General features: G+C 45.4%; 1 protein-coding gene across 3 annotated transcripts; it reads left to right on the top strand.

Moving 5' to 3' along the window:
* Nucleotides 1–3,332: 3,332 nt before the first annotated feature.
* On the top strand, nucleotides 3,333–14,043 carry ZNF2 (zinc finger protein 2). 3 transcript variants are annotated; one of them, XM_061156031.1, is made up of 6 exons: nucleotides 3,361–3,388; nucleotides 4,768–4,957; nucleotides 7,430–7,498; nucleotides 8,914–9,040; nucleotides 10,357–10,470; nucleotides 10,989–14,043. In XM_061156031.1, exons 3-6 carry the CDS (start codon nucleotides 7,469–7,471, stop codon nucleotides 11,993–11,995), a joined length of 1,278 nt encoding a protein of 425 aa, XP_061012014.1. In that variant the 5' UTR covers nucleotides 3,361–3,388; nucleotides 4,768–4,957; nucleotides 7,430–7,468; the 3' UTR covers nucleotides 11,996–14,043. The 3 variants fall into 3 exon arrangements, with proteins under 3 accessions (XP_061012013.1, XP_061012015.1, XP_061012014.1); XM_061156030.1 differs by lacking the exon at nucleotides 4,768–4,957 and having other exon boundaries at nucleotides 3,333–3,388; XM_061156032.1 differs by lacking the exon at nucleotides 4,768–4,957 and having other exon boundaries at nucleotides 3,342–3,401.
* Nucleotides 14,044–14,366: the final 323 nt, after the last annotated feature.

Below are 14,366 nucleotides of genomic sequence, written 5' to 3'. Positions count from 1 at the left end.
ACAGAGGTTTCACTCTGCCCTCCCCACCCCCACCCCCCCCCTCCGCCAGGGGCTGGGAACTGGAAGCAACCCCCGTATTGGAAGTGCCTTTAGTAACTGGGCCCAACAGCCGGGTTTGGAGCAGTTCAACAGAAGCCACTGGAGTTTAAAAAAAAAAAAAAAAAGAATCCTGGCCTAAACCCCGAGCCTGCCAAATAAGAATTTCTAGGAGGCTCTCCGGACATGTGAATTTCTTATAAAGCATCCAGGAGATCCTGACAGTCTGTTCCCTACCTCTCCGTCTTTCTCCCACTGCTCCCCTCCCGCCTCCCCCCAAGATTAGGTTCAGCGAAGGGTGAACTCAAAGAGAGGACTTTGGACTCCTTCCTCCTCTAGAAGCGAGGATCATTTCAGACCTAAAAGAAATAGAGAAATGATCTGGATATTAAAACGATGGTTCTCCGGAGGCCCTCTTCAACCAGAGAGGAGACTTTTGAGGACTGAGAGGTTGGTGAAGGAGTCCTTGGGCCTAGAAAAGAAGATAAAGACCTCAAGGGCCCTTGCTGAACCACCTGACTGCGGTGATGACAAAACTGAACTTTAAGTCCCACCCCGATACTCCGGGCAGATTGCGTCCTCCCGGGACCCCCCACCCCTGTTCATCCGCCTAACTAAATCTTCCCATATCGCTTCTGCAAAACCTCCCCTTAAATATGAAGCCTCCCTGATCCTGCACACGCTCAGCCTGGTCGTTAGACCGACTGTCGCCCCTCCTAGCCTGAATAACGGTAACCTGTCTCTGTTGAGGTCGTCTTCCTTTCTTCACTGCCTCGTCTCTAACTATACCCTACAGTTGGGACAAATAACCTATCGAGGCCAAAGGCCTTTTCTCCTTTCTTGCTCTTTTAATGTTTCACCTTTCTGCCAGCACTTCTGGTGACACAGATGGCCAAGATGGTTCAGCAAGTGCCCAGCAAGTAAGCCCTCCTTCTCCGGAGCCAGAGAGAGGAAAAGGGGACAGGGCTGCCTGGGAACCATGGCTGGCACAGAAGTTTCTGTTCTATGCTCTGGAACCAAAAAAGGTGAGGGTATGAACACATGAGAAGCGTGTCCTCTCATTCGTGGCTGACATAACCAGAAACTGAACTGCTTCAGATGCTACTGATTCTTTGTACTTTTATCCTCTAGTCTATACCTTTACTGGTCCTATACTCTCTGGCTAAGTTGCTTTTTTCTTAAAGAAAAGTAAAAAGGTAATTAATTTGGAAAACTCAGCAGTGGCCACAGGACTGGAAAAGGTCAGTTTTCATTCCAATCCCAAAGAAAGGCAATGCCAAAAATGCTCAAACTACCACACAATTGCACTCATCTCACATGCTAGTAAAGTAATGCTTTAAATTCTCCAAGCCAGGCTTCAGCAATACATGAACCATGAACTTCCAGATGTTCAAACTGGTTTTAGAAAAGGCAGAGGAACCAGAGATCAAATTGCCAACATCTGCTGGATCATTGAAAAAGCAAGAGAGTTCCAGAAAAACATCTATTTCTGCTTTATTGATTATGCCAAAGCCTTTGACTGTGTGGATCACAATAAACTATGGAAAATTCTTCAAGAGATGGGAATACCAGACCACCTGACCTGCCTCTTGAGAAACCTGCATGCAGGTCAGGAAGGAACAGTTAGAACTGGAAATAGAACAACAGACTGGTTCCAAATAGGGAAAGGAGTACATCCACATCAAGGCTGTGTATTGTCACCTGCTTATTTAACTTATATGCAGAGTACATCATGAGAAACTGGGCTAGAGGAAGCACAAGCTGCAATCAAGATTGCCGGGAGAAATATCAATAATCTCAGATATGCAGATGATACCACCCTTATGGCAGAAAGTGAAGAAGAACTAAAGAGCCTCTTGGTGAAAGAGGAAAGTGAAAAAGTTGGCTTAAAGCTCAGCATTCAGAAAACTAAGATCATGGCATCTGGTCCCATCACTTCACGGCAAATAAATGGGGAAACAGCGGAAACAGTGGCTGACTTTATTTTTCTGGGCTCCAAAATCACTGCAGATGGTGATTGCAGCCATGAAATTAAAAGACGCTTACTCCTTGGAAGGAAAGTTATGACCAACCTAGACAGCATATTGAAAAGCAGAGACATTATTTTACCAACAAAGGTCTATCTAGTCAAGGCTATGGTTTTTCCAGTAGTCATGTATGGATGTGAGAGTTGGACTATAAAGAAAGCTGAGTGCCGAAGAATTGATGCTTTTGAACTGTGGTGTTGGAGAAGACTCTTGAGAGTCCCTTGGACTGCAAGGAGATCCAACAAGTCAATCCTAAAGGAAATCAGTCCTGAATATTCATTGGAAGGACTGATGCTGAAGTTGAAACTTCAATACTTTGGCCACCTGATGCAAAGAACTGACTGATTGGAAAAGACCCTGATGCTGGGAAAGATTGAAAGCAGGAGGAGAAGGGGAGGAGAGAGGATGAGATGGTTGGATGGCATCACCGACTGGGTGGACGTGAGTCTGAGTAAACTCTGGGAGTTGATGATGGACAGGGAAGCCTGGTGTGCTGCAGTCCATGGGGTCGCAGAGTCGGACTTGACAGGGCGACTGAACTGAACTGAGGATCACTTGCAGATCTTTTCAAACTCTCACTCCTCAGAGGGAAGCCCGGGCATCAATATGTTAAAGCTCGTCAGGTGATTCCGGCATGCAGCTACTGTTGAGAATCCCTACGATGTCTCCAACGAGGGTCCTTCCAGTAGTACCATGGAAGGCAGGCTCCTGTATGCTCAAAATGTCGGGAGTCCGCACTGCTGCCCAATCAAATACACGTATATCCTGGGTTCTTCTCTCTTAAGCAGAAAAATGTGCACATGCACAGCCCCATCCTCGGACCCAAACTCTGCGTCTCTCCTGCCCAAACTTTACAACCAACAACAACAGTTAACTAACAACCTGAAGCAGAAACAAGGCCCTTCGGAGGGTCAGAAGACTAGAAGTCCTCAGGAGGGGTGAGTCCCAAGGCTGAGAGAGACATATTTCCTTAGGACGGTCCTCCCATCGGAGGACCGGAGGGACGTGACATCACACATAAGCAGTACTTCCAGGGGGAACACAAGCCTCACAAGCATCCACGACCGGTTGCTTTTTCACGATCAAGCTGCCGCCCTAGCACGTAGGATTCGGTCCAGCGCCGCCAACTCGTCTCACACGGGTACGCTTGCGCAGATCTTTGAGGTCATATTAAAGCGCTCCCACCGCTGAGACTTCTGGGAAATGGAGTCGGCCAAGGCCAGGCTCTGGTCGGGAGCGTGGGCGTCAGAACTCTGCGCAGGCGCACTGCTCTCCCGACCCGAAGAGGCGCCGTCTTCCTGGGTCCCGAGCAGTCTGTGCAGGAGGTGAGAGCTGCGGGTGTGTACTATTGAGCGGCGGAGAGCGCGCAGCGGCAGAGAGAGTGGGGTACTGAGACCCTGGGGGAGGTGCAGTAGGAGTAGAAGGGGTGAAGCGGGCGGAGCCAGCCTGCAGAATGTGTGTGTGTGTGTGTTGTGCGTGCGGCGACGTCCCTGCTCGGACAGGTGCGGACTAGGAAAGTTGTACCCGCATCCCAGTGTGTGTGTTCCGTGTGGGCACTGTTAGCGGTGGCCTTTCGGCGTGCCCCCTCTTTATGTCAGATCCCAGCTCTGCGGTTGGAAGTTTGGAGGCTTCCTTCGCCCCTCCGGTACCTTCTTCTCATAACAATTGCTTAATAAACGTGGGTGGAATTGACACTAAATCTAGGGTTCCGCCCACTCCAGTTCCTCTCTTTTCCAAAAAGCGCCTCAGATTGTCTGGTTTAGCTACCCTCCCTAGACCTCCGTACGAGTGATCGGGGGGGGGGGGGGGGGGGGGGGGCTTCGTGGGGGAGGTAGAACTAGATGTGGGGGAAAAAAAATACGAAAGAAGTAGCGAAGTGATAGGCAGATTTGAGAAGGAAATGCTTTTTATAAGAGTGAAGCGTCTAGGAATAGTGAGAGACAAGGATGGGGAAAAGCACACTGTGGTCAGGGCATAGAGGATCAGGACAAGACACGGTCAGAAGGATGGATTGTATGGGACGGATCAGGGATTGACAGGAATAAAGCTAATTTTGGTGCTTTTATTCTAGAGGTCACATTAAGAACTAGAGAGGGGAAGGGACTAGTGTAGGGAGCCAGTCAGGAATGCTTGGTAGTGGTCATATTCCTGAATCAAGCTGTCATGAGCCTGAATTATGATGGTGTCAGTGGTAGGGAAAGATACAAATGACATTGCAAAAGAAGAGTCCGAAGGACCTGGTGACTAACTAGATTTGGGAGGTAAGAGAGCCAGGAAAGAGTGTGAATTTGGGGCAGCTGGGAAAATAATAAAACATCTGCTGTAAGTGTAAGGGCTTCCTTGTGGCTCAGCAGTAATGAAACTGCCTGCCAACACAGAAGACACAGGTTCAATCCCTGGGTTGGGAAGATCCCCTGGAGGAAGAATTGGCAATCCACTCCAGTATTCTTGCCTGCAGAATCCCATGGACAGAGGAGCCTGGCAGACTATAGTCCATGGGGTCACCAAGAATCAGACACAGCTTACTGACTAAACAACAAAGAGAACTGTAAGGGCAGGGAAAGGAATTGATGTGGGGAACTGCATAGGAATAGATGGTTTTAAGATGCTGACAGAATGCCTAACTCAAAATACTTAGTCATTTGGAAATGCAGGATGAGTTTGGAAGAGGGAGTGGGACTAGATTCAAGAAGCATTTCTGTAGAGGTGGAAAATGGAGCATCAGGTGTGGATGGACTTTCTGCGAGACAGCAAGAGCACTGTACACAGTCTGAGCGCTGGGCAGCATGAGAAACTTGCCGAAACAGTCAAAAAGCTTCAGAGAAATAAGGAGAAGAGGACTGTTGGATCAGAGCTCATAAACACCTTGGCATTTTTCAAGCATACAGTTTCAGGTGTGTGCGGGGTGTGTCCGACTCTCTTGTGACCCCATGGACTGCAGCACACCAGGCTTTCCTGTACTTCACTGTCTCCCAAAGTTCACTCAAACTCATGTCCACTGAGTCAGTGATACCATCCAACCATCTCACCTTCTGTCACCCCCCTTCTCCTCCTGCCCTCAATCTTTCTCAGCATCAGGGTTTTTTTTCCAGTGAGTCAGTTCTTTGAATCAGGTGGCTAAGGTACTGGAGCTTCAGCTTCAGCATCAGTCCTTCCAATGAATATTCAGGACTGATTTCCTTTAGGATTGACTGGTTGGATCTCCTTGCAGTCCAAAGGACTCTCAAGAGTCTTCTCCAGCACCACAATTTGAAAGCATCAATTGTTCAGTGCTCAGACTTCTTTATGGCCCAACTGTCACAGCCATACATGATCAAATCCTGTATTTTAGAAACTTAAGATATTTCAAGTTTTTGCTCTTCTGGGACTTCCCTGGAGGTCCACTGGTTAAGACTCCACCTTGCAACGCAGGGGACACCAGTTCAGTCCCTGCTTCAGGAAGATTTCACATGCCACGGGGCAACTAAGCCTGTGCACAACTACTGAGCCCAAGCTCTAGAGCCCATACTCCACAAGAGTAGCCCCCACTTGCCACAGCTAGAGAAAGCTCATGCACTGCAACCAAGACCCAGTGCAGCCAAAAATAAGTAAAATTTTTTTTTTTTTTTTTGCTCTTCTGTAGATTAAATGAGATGACATATAATGCTTAGGACGTTGCCTCACATGGCACTCAGTAAAGGTTAGCGTTAATGATAGTTAATAAGAAGCTTTGCGTATGTTTTCCCTTAGGAAAAACTTCATAAGAGGAAGTTGCTGGGTCAAAAGTATGTGTTTTAAGGCCCCTGATACAAATTACAAATTCTCCAGGCCAGAATACTGGAGTGGGTAGGCTTTCCCTTCTTCAGGGGATCTTCCCAACCCAGGGATCGAACCCAGATCTCCCACATTGCAGGCGGATTCTTTACCAGCTGAGCCACCAGGGAAGCCCTTCTGGTAGGGTCAGAGCCTTATGGAAATCTAAGAATAAATACAGCTAGTCTACATGCAAACTGCGGTCTGGGCTGATGCTGGGGTGAAGTAGGGTTTCAGGGGCCAGGGATTCTTGGGGCTTTGCTTTCAACACTTCACCACCAACATACCTGCCTGTGTTGGTCTATTACAGCCTGTTCTCTACCCCATGCCCCCCACATACTCATGGATTTTGCCTCCTGGTACCTTTGACTCCTCTGACTCTCATGGCTACTTCTGTCTCTCATGATATACTTTCAGCTCATTGCCCACTGGTGGAACTAGGTTCTTTTTATTTTGGGAAAGCCTCTTAGGCTTTGTGTGAATCTTTGTCATTAAACTTTACTTGAGTTAACTGAGTATATCTCAGTTTCTCACATAAAGAGTCTAATTAAGACATAGTCAAATCAAGCATTTGGGGGATTCATGAGTGGGGCGTGGGGATTGTGTGGTCCTGAGAAGGAAGAGGGAAAGGTGTGTCTGAGTACTGTCCTGCAGTCAAGGCAGTGTATTCATTGATCCTTGTTATTCATTCACCCATCTAACCTGTGGTCCTGGCATTTCTTAGTTCACGATCCTGAGGATGGACGTCAACTTTTGAAACCAGACCACATATCAGTCCACGGGTCAGCCTCTGTACCGCCCACCTGTGGCTTAATCAGCATGGCCCCAGGCTTGAGCCTCAGGGTCATGTGGAACAAGCTGTGGCTGCCCCAGGGTTGCTCTGTTAGCACCGGGTGTTGCTGTGAATGCGGTATTTTTCCTTTGAAGAGGCTGTAGGTGTTTCCTTGACAGGAGTTGTCCATATAGCCATTCATAAAACTTCTTATACTTCTTGTCTGGTAATCATGATGAACAATCTGATCTGATCTCAAATCCTCAGTCATGTCTGACTCTTTGCAACCTCATGGACTATAGCCCGCCAGGCTCATCCGTCCATGGGATTCTCCAGGAGAGAATACTGGAGTGGGGTGCCATTTCCTTCTCCTTCAGGGCATCTTCCCTACCCAGGGGTCAAACCCACATCTCTTACATCTCCTGCACTGACAGGTGGGTTCTTTACCACTAGTGCCACCTGGGAAGCCCCATGATGAACAATATTTAATGTGAATTTATAAAGGCAATATGAGCCTTAATATATTCTCAACTGCCAGGAATAGAACTTTACCTCTAAGATCATGATGAAAACAAGCACCACACTGTATTCTGCACAGCCTTGCACTCCAATTCTGGGATGGGGTGGGCTTGCTCTTGGCCTTGCATTTCTTTGCTTTCCCTTTGTGTAGGGTATTGAGGATGAGGGTGGGTACGTAACTCAGTGGTGTGTGGAGATTTCTTGCTTCACGGGTCACAAAACTACTAAACAAGACTGGTCTTTCTCACAGCCTGTTTCTCCTCCCACCTCTCTACCTCATTAGGACTCGGCTCTTCTCCGCAAGGAGAGCACACTGGAGGGAATGGCTGCTGTGTCTCTGACCAGATGCCAGGTGAGGTAGACTCTTGTGTTTCTGAAACTATTAGGCTCCAGAATGTAACCACTTTTCTTTCTGTCTTGGGGCTTCTCTGCTCAAAGCCACCCAGGTGGAAAAAGGACTCCATAAGGAATGACTTGTGTTGGTATCTTTCAGTGACCCCTTCTTGCCTTGAATATGTGCCCACTAGCCTGTTACCAGGGACACAGCCTCCATTGCCTTCACTTTGATTTTGCCTTAAAACTGATGGTAGGGGTCTCATGGGAGGGTCTAGGGAGCAGCAGGCAGTTTCAAGTTCTGATTTCCCTTTAGTACATCCACAAATGGACTGAAAGTAGGCCCCCATATTCCAGGGAGTGTTGGGTTAGGCAGAGAATGTGACACATACTATAAAGCACCCCAGTGAGGTTGAAAGAGTCCTGGAGAGAGAGTTTTTGTGAGGGTAGAGACACACAGCCTACCCCCTTTCTGCCCCAGGGCAGAGTTTTTTTAATTCTGAGCTCTGGCTTAGAACCTCTGCAGACACTCTGGAGACTCATCTGGGTTTTAGACTTGGGGATAAAGATGGAACTTACAGAATCAAAGAACATTAGAGTGAATTGAGAGAAAGCCTAGAGATGATCTAATCAACACCACTATTTGAAGGATTTGTCCACGCAAACACAGACATAAGGGCTTCCCAGATGGCTCAGTGGTAAAGAATCCGCCTGCCAATGCTGGAGATTTGGGTTCGATCCTTGGGTCGGGAAGATTCCCTGGAGGAGGAAATGGCCACCCACTCCAGTATCCTTGCCTGGAAAATTCCATGGACAGAGGAACCTGGCAGGCTACATTCCATGGGTTACAAAGAGTTGGATGTGACTGAGCACGCACGTATGCAGACTCACATCAAGACAATTGGTGAAATTGGACTAAGTTTATAGATTAAATAATATCACTCCTCTCCTGATTTTTACAATTATACTGTCATTATATAAGAGAAAATCCTTGTTTTTACAAAATATACACTGAAACATTAATAAGTAAAAAGACATCATGTTTACAAGTTACTTTAAAGAAGTTTGGAGAAAAGATAGGCAAATGTGTATATTCTGAGACAAAGATAAAACCAGTGTGGAAAATAACATTTGGGGATGCTGGATGAAGGGTCTTTGTTCTATTCTTCCAATTTTTCTGTAAGTCTGATAAAAGAGCCCCCAATACTCCAAGGCTCAGCTAGAAAGGTAGTGTGGGGTTGTGACCAAAAAGTCATGCCTCATGGCTTTATGGCACTTAACCCAAATACTTCAAAACTGTTGTCTTTCCACTCCCATTTCCACTTTTCTTTCCACTCTTCCAGCATCCTCCAAGCTGTTGTCATGTATGACAGTTTTGTCTGGTCCATGTAAGAGAAGGATTATGAATAAGGGAGAACATGATTATGTTTCCAGGACCCAGTGACATTCGAGGATGTGGCCATAGTTTTCACAGATGAAGAGTGGAGGCATCTGGTCCCTACTCAGAGGGACCTCTACAAGGAGGTGATGCTGGAGAACTACAAGAGCATCGTCTCATTGGGTAAGGAGAGCTTCCCACCAGGAGTAGACCCTGTACTGAATTGATGCGGAGTTGAGAGGCTAATATATTGACACTTCTTCTTCTCCCACCTGAGTTGGAACCCCTGAGAGACAAGATGGAAGAGCAGAGGGATGTGACTTAGCAGTCACAGTGACAGTGGTTTTCTGAATCCTGAACCCCAGCCTGGGACAGGCTTACTCCTTGAGCTGTAAGCAGACTGGACAACCACAGGCCCCCTCACTGAGCAGCCCAGCCCTGCACCACAGAGGGCTCACCACAACGAGAGAAAAGCCCACACAGCAGTGCAGACCCAGCACAGCCACAAATAAATAAAAAATTTTTAAATGGTGAGGCAGAGCTGTGCTAATTAAAATAATAGTTTAAATTTATTACTATGTGAAAAAAATCAAGTTTACAATTCAGCATTATTTCATTATCCAATTTTTTTAAACCATCTGAGCCACCAGGGAAGCCCTCCAGTTTTAACTTTTGTTTTTTGTTTTTAATTGACAGCCTTCTGCCTAAAATGATCTTTTACATATAAAAGGGTCTGGAGTGTATTACATACAGTGAGTCATGATGGATTTAGAAATTATCAACTTGTAGACATCAAAATAAATCAAATAGAAATGATTTTAGATGGGGTAGCCTTATTTTCCAAATAATGCTCTCCAATAGTTTTTTTTTTTTCCCAAAAAAATTGAGATATAATGGTCATTATCCAGTTTTTAACAAAGTGTATCTATAGGTATCTTTCTGTATTAAAGTGAATGGAAAGAAAGAAATGAATACAAAATACAAAAGGTGATTTTTCGTATTGTCTATGCCTCTAGTTTTCCTACAATGAACACAATCCACTTGTTTAAGTAAAATCATACTTAATATGTGTATGTTAGTTGCTCAGTTGTGTCCAAAAATAATTGTACTAAAGCATAAACAATAAGCAAAAATGGGCACCTACATTACACATTCTTATTCAAGGTAATCTTTTTTCATTCTCATCTTCCCTAAGGTAAGGACTCTTCCTGCCATCCTACCAGTGCTAGAGCTAGGAGCATCCCATTCACTTCATGGGGAAGAATAAACACATTAATTCAAATAGAGTCTATTCACTCTGACTAGATGCTACATGTTCCCTTTTAGAACCTCAGTCTTGACCTCCATTCAGAGGTTCCTGCACTTCTGCATACCTGGTGTGCACTTCCTGCCTTTTGCATTTTCTCTCTGAAATACTTAAGAGGCTGGAATTTGCTTTGGAATCATTGTGTATTTTCATCACATATGACCACCTGGCTTGTTTCTTTCTCTATGAACAGGACTTCCAATACCTGGACCTGATGTGATTTTTCAGTTGAAGAGAGGGGATGAGCCTTGGCTAGTGGAGTTTCATGGATTTGAGGGGAAAGAAGGTGCAGAGAATGTCTCTTTAGGTAATTGAGTATGAACTGGCAGGAGAGTTTTGTTTTGCTTTGTGGTTGTTATTTAGGTGCATGTGGGAGGGAGTATTGGGTATCATATTTTTCCTCAAATTCACGTCTTCTCCTATATTGTTTATTCTCTGTCACCCAGTTTTCTTTTTTCCCCCTCTACATCTTAAAGTATTGTTCACCTTCATTCACCAAATGTTTCCTTTCTCAGATTTGTCATGTTATCCATTCAAACTTTGATTTTCCTATTCCTTACCATCCCCTTCACTTACCTGACACTCCTAATTAATCCAGCTATGCTCCCAATGGAAATTCTCCTCTTTTTTGAGATTTTTCACTACCAGTTCTATTCCCTGTTTCAGTCCCAGGTCTTGGTTTCTCCCTAGAGTGCAATACTATTTGTGGGAGCAAGCAAAGTGACTGTCATTACTTTTCAGATTTATTACAGCATCCCTCCTTTCTGTGCTAACATTTCCTAACCCAGGAAAGAAACATGCATCTGTATTTTCTATCCACTCCAGATTGGGAGACTAAGCCTGAGATTCAAGGTGCTTCAGAAGAAGAAAAATCAGAAGGATCATTGAAGGAAAAGCTTGGAAGAAAAGGTTCTCCATCTCCTAAATTTGAAGTTTATGCACTGGATGGCAGGTTGGGAACAGAGAAGGAAAGCCCTACAGTTGAGGCCTGCAAGAAACCCCCTTCTCTGGAGGAAAGCTTGCGGCACAGGGCAACCCCTCCCAAGAAAATTCTCACTAAAGAGAGAGACCAGGAATGCAGCAACTGTGGTAAGGCTTTTTTTGACCACTCCTCCCTCATCCGCCATCAGAGGACTCACACTGGTGAGAAGCCCTATGACTGTCCCGAGTGTGGGAAGGCCTTCAGCCACAGGAGCAGTCTCAGTAGACACCTGATGTCGCATACAGGAGAGAGCCCCTACGAGTGCAACGCCTGTGGGAAAGCTTTTTTCGACCGTTCGTCCTTGACTGTACATCAGCGAATTCATACTGGAGAGAAACCCTTCAAATGCAGTGAGTGTGGAAAAGCCTTCTTTGACCGCTCGTCCCTTACCCGCCACCAGAGGATCCATACTGGAGAAAGTCCTTATGAATGTAACCAGTGCGGGAAAGCCTTTAGCCAGAAAAGTATTCTTACGCGACACCAGCTAATCCACACGGGCCGGAAGCCGTATGAATGTAATGAGTGTGGGAAAGCCTTCTATGGGGTCTCGTCACTGAACAGACATCAGAAAGCCCATGCTGGAGAGCCTCGCTACCAGTGCAGTGAGTGTGGGAAGGCTTTCTTTGACCGCTCCTCCCTGACTCAGCACCAGAAGATTCACACTGGAGACAAGCCATATGAATGCAGTGAATGTGGGAAAGCCTTCAGCCAGAGGTGCCGGCTCACGCGACACCAGAGAGTTCACACAGGAGAGAAGCCGTTTGAATGCAGTGTGTGTGGGAAAGTCTTCAGTTCTAAATCATCAGTTATTCAGCATCAACGGCGTTACGCCAAACAGGGAATAGACTGAGTGGAGCGAAAGCTTTAGTCCAAGGACCTCCATGAAAACTCAAGACCCCTCTTAAATCCATCACCTGGTTATCACACCTATGCTGGCTACCCCCTCCTTTTTCTGCCTCTCTGCACCCACAGTGTTTGAAGGAACACTGTCCACCCACTGTGTTACAGAGTTAATGTGGGATGACAGAAATTAGAATGTGACTTTAAAGAGTCAGCATCCTGAAGACATTTGTCAGACACTAGGGACAAAGGTTAGGAGGCAATCCTCAGACAAACCTCTTGTCCGAAGCCCCAGGCATCAGTGCACTTTATGTAACTGGAGGCCACAGCTGGACAGGAAAGGCACACTTATGTCAGAGCAGCACTGTTGTTTCCAGAAGTTCTTTTTTTATAGCCGTTAGTCCCTCTCTCTCGGAGGAGGATTTTGGGCACTGACCTTGTCCTGTTGTGTGCCAGCATCTAGATCTCTTAATACTACTACTAGTAGCTAGCACTTATTGAGCGCTTATTATGGAGTAAGCACTCAGCTGAGAGTTTTGCAAGGAGTAAATCATTTGGTCCTTTCAACAACCCTCTGAAGTAGGTACTGTTACTCCCCACAATTTACAGATGAGCAAACTGAAGTTTAAAGAGATTAAATAACTTGTCCAACGTAACGGCTAGTACAAGGAAAGTCAGGTCTTGAATACAGGGCTCCCTTCAAAATCTCTTTACCATGAGGCTATAAGGTTTGCTTTATAATTTATGTATGTGTATTATCTGCTAAACTAGATTGTACACAGAGGCCTGACTTACATGTCTTTGTATCTCACACAGTGCCTTGCAAATAGGTGCTCAATAAATATTTATCTGAATTAATAACATTTTGACTTACCAAGTTCTATTTAAAACACCTCTTAGCTTCACAGCCTTTCTCTGAATTTCAGTCTCACCTGTACTTTTGTCATCTTGGGCTTCTATTACTGTAGTAGTCACTCCCTGATCTGAATTCTTTCCTCCTCTTTATTGAGGAGGGGGCTATCAAGCTATGGCCCAATAACAGACAAACCCCAAATAAACAAAGATTCATTTCTCACATAAAATCAGATGAGTCAGTCTTTCTTCCTCACCCTCATCATTTAGAATATGTTGCCTCCAATGTCATCATGGGAGACATTTTGGGATATTTTTAAGGGCCATCACTTATAAATCGGAACCCAGCACCAAAAGGCTAGAAGGTCAACAGGCACCTCAGTAATTGGTTAATATCAACAGCCCCTGTCACAGGTTACATTTTTCCATATCACTGTTAGGTCAGCCTTTCCAAGTGACCCCCTTCCTGCCCACCATTGCCTTATTCAAGGCCTAAAATAGCTCCCTGTTTAATGAAGGTGTCTCTAAATATTTAAGTCTGCCCTGACATGACCCTGCATTACTCAACTTGAAGCCCTGACTCCCCAGATCCTTCTGTTCCCTGTTGTTTAGTCACTGAGTCATGTCTGACTCTTTTGACCCCATGGACTGTAGCCCACCAGGCTCCTCTGTCCATGGGATTTCCCAGGCAAGAATACTGGACTGGGTTGCCACTTCCTTCTACAGAGGATCTTTCCAACCAAGATCTTGAACCCATGTCTCCTGCACTGCAGGGTGAGTCTTTACCACTGAGCCACCAGGAAGCTATATTTCCTGGGCCCTGCCCTATATTTTTATTTTCTTGAAGGTGAGGCACCAGGCAACTTTGATTCCAGGCATCTGCATTCCCTTTCTGTTTACTCAAGGGTGAAGCCCAGAAGACCTGATTCTGAAAGACTGTCTGGAATGTAGCTACCCTGCATAAACCCTAATGGACCAAGATCCATTTCTCCCTGGGAGTTGAAATCTAGTTCAAGAAACTGGATTGCCAAACAGACCCTTCCCTAATCTACTCAACCCTACTGGTCTACCTGTCTTAAAGCAGAGGAACAGCAGAGAAGGTTTTTCACATGTCGACTTTCAAAGCAACCTGAGTTAAAACCAGAGTGCAGAATCTGTTGGAGTGGATAATATGTGCTATTATTTAATAATGTCAAGTAGAAAATAAAAGGAACTACTGCCAAACTTTTCACTGATGACTGACTCTGAGAGTTCTGAATCTTTATTGCCTTATTTTTTGCCTTATCTTTATTACCTTCTGAATGTTATTGCCTTAAAAGTAAGTTGAAGGTCCAGTATTTCCCTAAGATGCTCTGCCATTGTCAGCAAGATTAGACAAGAATGAATTCAGAATTCTAATCGACATTTGGGTAAAGTGATAATTGAAACAGAGTGGGAACATAAATTCAGCAGTTCTCCTTTTGTTACCTTTTAAAACTTGGAGATGTGCAGAGCATTTTTAAAAGGTGAAGTACCTTTCCATCTCCTGC

The sequence above is a fragment of the Dama dama genome, chromosome 11, assembly GCF_033118175.1.
Source record: "Dama dama isolate Ldn47 chromosome 11, ASM3311817v1, whole genome shotgun sequence".
Classification (NCBI taxonomy): domain Eukaryota; kingdom Metazoa; phylum Chordata; class Mammalia; order Artiodactyla; family Cervidae; genus Dama; species Dama dama.
Note: the sequence above shows the minus strand (reverse complement) of the source record. Positions and strands in the feature narration are given on the sequence as shown.

Bases quoted from the DNA above. Each gene is read 5' to 3' on its own strand.
- ZNF2 (XM_061156030.1), top strand. From the start codon at position 7,469: ATGGCTGCTGTGTCTCTGACCAGATGCCAG. The intron at 9,041-10,356 runs GTAAGGAGAGCT...CTCTATGAACAG, and splicing joins CAAGAGCATCGTCTCATTGG to GACTTCCAATACCTGGACCT. The intron at 10,471-10,988 runs GTAATTGAGTAT...TATCCACTCCAG, and splicing joins TGCAGAGAATGTCTCTTTAG to ATTGGGAGACTAAGCCTGAG.